This window comes from Pseudopipra pipra, chromosome W, assembly GCF_036250125.1.
Source record: "Pseudopipra pipra isolate bDixPip1 chromosome W, bDixPip1.hap1, whole genome shotgun sequence".
NCBI classification, from domain to species: Eukaryota; Metazoa; Chordata; class Aves; order Passeriformes; family Pipridae; genus Pseudopipra; species Pseudopipra pipra.
In genome coordinates, this window is record NC_087580.1 from 2936373 (window position 1) to 2942186 (window position 5814).

The following is a 5814-nucleotide window of genomic DNA, read 5'->3' on the forward strand; positions in this document are numbered from 1 at the left end:
AACTGTCTCTATCCATTGATGCCAGGAAAAGGCAACAGCAGTAAAACTCAATAGCCACAGGTGCTATTAAGCCGGTATTTGTTTATTTCGGCGCCGGACGTGCAGGGGATAGCTCCGCCTAACACGCGCGTGCCCTCACCATCCAGAGTGGGAGTCTGGCTAAAGCTGCGGCTGATCAAAACCTAACCAACCCTAGCGGCAGGAGTAAATGGGAAGCTGCTCAAAAGCCATCCAGGAACGTTTTCAGAGCTTGAGGACAAGACAGCAGCTGGGCGGGGGCCAGCAGCCAGCCAAGGTCCTCCCAGCGCAGCCTCTGAAGGGTTCCTTTGGCAGTCCCAGTTCAGGGTCAGCCCATGGTTGTACCCTGGGGGCAGATGAAATTAATTGGAAATGAACCCATAAGAGTCCAGGTGCTTTGCTAAGAGTCTCCCTGATAGAAGTGGCAGTGAAACCCTCAGCGTCTTGGGGGCCAGAAAAGCTGTGACCTGGCTCAGTTACAGCCCTGAGCAGGCTTTTACTCCTCAGGCCGTGTGGCTCAGGGAAGGTGTGGGAGCTCTGTCAGAGGATGACGAGCCCTTTGCCACCAGCACGGGGGGAGGTCCAGTGGCTTCCACCTGGTGGACGTGCCATGTGGGTTCCTGTGCCCAAGAACCATGTGGTTCCATGTGGTTCCATGGGGTTCCATGTGACCCCATGTCACAAAGGGGCAGAGATGTGGCACCCATCCGGTATCCTGAGGAGCGCGCCAACGAAAATCAGTTGGACAGAGTTGGCCTTCGGGATAACTCAGCTCCTTCCTTTGCTACTTGTGTGCCTGCCTTTTTTGGATGGTTTATTGTTTACTGACCATTTCTCCTCAACTTTCCTCCTCTTTCAAAGGTAATGCTTTGACTTTTGGCCCAGATCATAGAGCAGGGTATATGGGATAAAAGTATAGGCTGATTTATACCTTCCTAGCTGTGGGCTGAGCTGTTACAACTTTTAGAGGCTGGCCAGGTATGACCTAGGCTAGAATTCCAGTTTGCTGATTCTTGGTTTTTTTTCCATAGCCTAGGATAGGTAAGCAGGGAGGTGACTGTAGTCTGAGGGGATGGGCTCAGCCCACCTTGATTGCTGTGGGAGGGAGGGAGGCAGAAAAAGGAGAGCAGCAAAGGCAGCAGTTAAAGTAGTGGCTGAAAGACGGTCACTCCTAGGAGGTGGGAAAGCCAGAGGGCTCTGTTGCTGAAGCAGTGTCAGGAGAGCAGCAGGGCCTCTTCAGAGAAGGTAACGTACATGGGAGCATTTCAAAAGGGCCTTTGAACCCGCTGTGAGTTGGTGCCCCGCGCCTGATCATAAGGGCGTGAGCTGCAGCTCAGCAGCAGTTACGAGCACCACTGAAAGACTTGGTGGGGGATGCCGTTCTGCGTTTATTTAGAGTTTTGATACTTTCGGTGAGCTACAGTAATTTCTTTGCAACTAGGTGACGGGATTGGTGCTGTTCTCTTTCTGGAGAGAAAGACATCCTTGGTCATCTAAAGCATTGCACTCTCTTCCTGAGAGAGGCAATGGCCACAGCAGGGAACGACTCCTGTGAGTAATAGCTTCACCAGCAGGTTTGGACTTTGTGAACTGCCACAGACAACTGACATGGCTGGGGGTCAAATCCCAGAATGATGTGCTCACAACCTAGAGTGATCTCTGGGATGTTTCCTGAGAGCAGTCAAACTGACCCCCGTGTTTACAATTAGACCCAGGAAAACACCTTTTGTCGCTCCTCTGACACTAGGTACAAGACTTTGAAAGCTGCCATTGCTCGTAGAGAGGTCTGCCATCCTTTGGGTTACCTTCCGTGCTCAGTATTTACTTGTTTTCAACAAGTTACAATCAGGAAAAGGGATGGCTTCACTGATAATCCAGTCTAGAACTCTACTGAGAAAGGAAGGTAGCCTGCGGCCCAGAAATCAGATTGTGGGTTTGTTGGACTCTCAGCAACGTAAACAGGGGAATGGATTTTTCCAAAACAGTAAATTTAAATGGCACTGTTTAAGCTTCCCCTGATGTTGTTGGGTTGGCAGTTGAAGCAGATGGTCCTGAGTGCTCCTGTAGAGACCTCACTGTTTAAATATGCCTTTGTGCCTCATTTCATCTCTTTTCAAATGGAATTTCCCTGCAGTCATTGCCAAGGGAATGACTCCGCCACAAAGGATCCTCTTTCCCCCAGAGAAGATTTGCATGGTCTGGCAGCAAAGACAGAGTGCTGGAGCAGGACTCCTCAATGTGGGCAACACATGCTTCCTTAATGCTGTCCTGCAATGCCTGACATACACCCCGCCGCTGGCCAACTATCTGCTCTCCCGGGAGCACAGCCAGGCCTGTGAGTACTCTTAGGGACATCTCCCTGTGAATCTGTTAATCAAATCCCAAGGATTCCCAGAACCTGAAATTTGATTTAGGAGAAAAGCAGCCCTTTGTCAGCCCCAGAACTTGTGTTCTTTGTACACTCAGGAGCCACCTGTCCTATCCAGCTGTCTTATTCTTCATGAAGGCACATCTTTCTAGCTCTGGGTCTCTATTCCTGCAAGTTAAAACCTCAGTTTAGCATTCCTCTGAAGAACATTTTCTATGCACTAAAATGTCCCGTGCTTGTTGAAACACTGGGAGGAGTGGCATATTGCACTGGAATGGGAGTGGAAGAAGAGGAGTATTCCACCACTAGGGATATTTTGCTAACCAGAGGACCTTCTCTCCCTCCCTCCTCAGGTCGCCAACAAGGCTTCTGCATGATGTGCATCATGGAAGCGCATGTTAACAAGGTCCTGCGTTCAGTCAGTGCCATCCTGCCTTGGGCTGTTCTCAGGGCTTTCAGATGTATGTGATTTCAGGTTCTTTGACAGGTTTTCTTCCCTTCCTGTAGGGGACAACTACTAACTTCCTGTTTCTTAGTCATAGGAGAACATTTTCAGCTTGGCAGGGAGGAAGATGCCCATGACTTCTTATGCTGTACTGTCAATGCCATGCAGAGAGCTTGTCTGAGTGCAAGCAACGAGTAAGCACAAGCAAGTTACCTTTACAAAGTTCTGAGCCCTTTGGACTCCTTGATGTGGCCTCATCAAGGAAAACCTACAGCCGGGGCTTGGAGGAAGTAATGCTCTGTCTTACGACTTGTTTCCAGCTTGGACATATCATCTCAATCTACTACCATTGTCCATCAAATATTTGGAGGCTTTCTGAGATCCAGAGGTATGTTTCTACAACAGCTGCTCTCCTTGGCACTGCCTGTGCCCTTCTGTCTGCCTGTGCCCAACAGCTGGCCCTGGGACTAGCAGCACAGGTACAATGAGCACAAAGCAGTACAATCGTTCAGCTCACCATTGCTCGGCATTTTGATTTTTCCTTCCAGTCATCTGCTTCAGCTGCAAAGCCATTTCTGATTCCTATGAGGCCTTCCTGGATGTCCCCTTGGATATCAAAGTAAGAGGTTTTGCAGTTGTGCTTCAAGACATGGCAAGGCTTTTCAGAGTCAACACATTTGTCCTGAAAGCATATACTGTGAACACAAGAGGTCTTGGTCGTGGATGGGAAGGGGAACGGATGTTGTCCTCCTGCAGAGCCCATGGCACTGGTCTCTCTGTAGGTGCTGGCTTGAAGCTGGACAAGCACCCATTCTGCGCTCTGCACCCTTGACATAGCCTCATCCTTCTTTCCTTTGCCCTCCTTCAACACCTGTCTGGCTTCCAGGCTGATGGGTTGGATTGTTTTCACTACTGATGACCCTACATAACATCAGTAGCTCAATGGCAGGTGATAGAGAGAGGGAGCTCTTGATTGCCCCTGAGAACCTCTGGGACAGGGGAAATGTTCAGCACCACACTCTCTTTCTGGCTCCTTCTGGATACAGCTTGCAGATTCATGGCGGGTCTCCTCAGCATCAGCTACAGGGGTTTTCTTGTCAGCTCCTGGAAAATGTTTGGGCCAGGGCATTTGCTGTAGCTCAGTGCACCGATTTCTCAATTCTCCAGGCAGCCTCATCCCTCACTGCAGCTCTGGAGGACTTTGTAACACCGGAGCACCTGGATGGGGAAAACTGCTTTAAATGTAGCAAGTAAGATGATTACTAACAACATATTAACACGAGACTCTGTGTGAGGGGGCTACAAGTCATTGAGCAGAAGTCATCTTCTCGTGGAAGTTTACTGCACACTGATGAGACACAGTTTTGTTTGTCTGGTTTTTTGGGGGAGGGGGTTTGGGGTCTTTTGTTTGTTTGTTTGTTTGTTTGTTTGTTTTAAATATGGCACCGAATTGCCTTAAAATAGCATAAGGATGCACGAGACAAGAAAGGTTGTCTGACTGCCTTGGTGGAAGATAGGGTGCATTTCAGCGCTGTGCTCTGTGCTTGGTTTCAAGGTGTGAGAAGAATGTTGCCGCCACTAAGAGGTTCACTGTCCACTGTGCACCCAAGGTTCTCACTGTGTGTCTGAAGAGGTTTGACTGCTTCACTGGTGGCAAGATCAGCAAGGTGTGTACACTATTGGCGTGCAGCTTTCTCTTCAAGAAGCAGATTTCCTAAAGCAGTATGCTTGTCACAAGCTGCTTGTGTTGGGTTTTTTGGGGTCCCTTCTGGGGAGTGGAAAGTTCCTGTGGGAAGACAGGCAAGCACTGTGCTCTGATAGGGCTGCTTTGACTGAGAAGGGTTTCCTGCCACCCAAACGATGTTATGTTGCTTTATGGAAAACCAAGTGCTCATGAGCCCCAGAGATGTATTGATACCCCTGGACTGGCCCCTGCACTTGGTAGGCTATTTCATGTCACAGACCAGGGTCATTTCTGAGCCCTCTTGGTCTCTCCATAGGTTGTAGAGTATCCGGAGTACTTGGATCTTCGCCCATACATGTCTCAGGCAGATGGAGAAGCACTCCTCTACTCCTTATATGCTGTCCTGGTGCACAGTGGTGTCAGCTGTCATGGAGGACACTATTTCTGCTACACAAAGGTAAAAGAGCAACTTCCTTCCCAATGGGGAAAAATGTGTGCTGGGGAAGATAAACTTTCCTGTCAGTGTTACTGACGGCCAAAGTTTTGGGGCAGAAGGCCTCCTTAGTGGCTGGACTGCATTTGTTTTGACATGCTCTCGGTTTGGCAGTTTCCTACCTGTGTTTTTGGAGAGAAACCATGGAGAAACCATCCTTGCCTTTTTTTTACAGGCCAGCAATGGATTGTGGTACCGGATGGACGATGAATCTGTGCAGCTGTGTTCCATTGACACAGTTCTCAGGCAGCAAGCCTACCTGCTGTTCTATGCCAGGTAATAACCAGGATTCAAATATGTTCAGAATACATTTCCTTTGCCTCATTTGCAGTTGTGCTTCTCACCTTCCTGAGTGTTTTTCTCATCAAATGAAATTACTACCTGCATCATTCAGTGCTGTCAAATCTGAACTACTCCGTGTCTGTCCTTTACTGGGCTTCAGGCTGCGGCCCGGATGGAATCTGCTACTTGCCTGGTCTCTGATGTTGACTCTTGTAGATAAGAGGACTTAAAGAGGACGTCCAGGAAAGATGGGGAGGCACCATTTGTCAGGGAATGTAGTGACAGGATGAAGGCTATCAGTTTTCAGCTAACAGAGGGCAGGTTTACCTTAGATATTGGGAAGGAATTCTTTGCTGTAAGGGTGCTGAGACACTGGCACAGGTTGCCACAGCATCTGTGGGGGCCCCATCCCTGGAAGTGTTCAAGGCCAGGTTGGACAGGGCTTGGAGAAACCTTGGAATAGTGGAGGGTGTTCCTGCCCACCACAGCGGGGTGGAACAAGATAAAGTTAAAGGTCCCTTGCA

The 5814-nt window shown here is 49.2% G+C and overlaps 1 protein-coding gene across 1 annotated transcript; it reads left to right on the forward strand.

Annotated features, from left to right (window-relative positions):
• Positions 1 to 1641: 1641 nt before the first annotated feature.
• On the forward strand, positions 1642 to 5288 carry LOC135404785 (ubiquitin carboxyl-terminal hydrolase 42-like). The gene is made up of 9 exons (XM_064639519.1): positions 1642 to 2353; positions 2740 to 2847; positions 2923 to 3025; positions 3152 to 3219; positions 3380 to 3450; positions 3999 to 4081; positions 4387 to 4498; positions 4832 to 4972; positions 5184 to 5288. Exons 1-9 carry the CDS (start codon positions 2104 to 2106, stop codon positions 5286 to 5288), a joined length of 1041 nt encoding a protein of 346 aa, XP_064495589.1. The 5' UTR covers positions 1642 to 2103.
• The last annotated feature ends 526 nt before the right edge of the window (positions 5289 to 5814 follow it).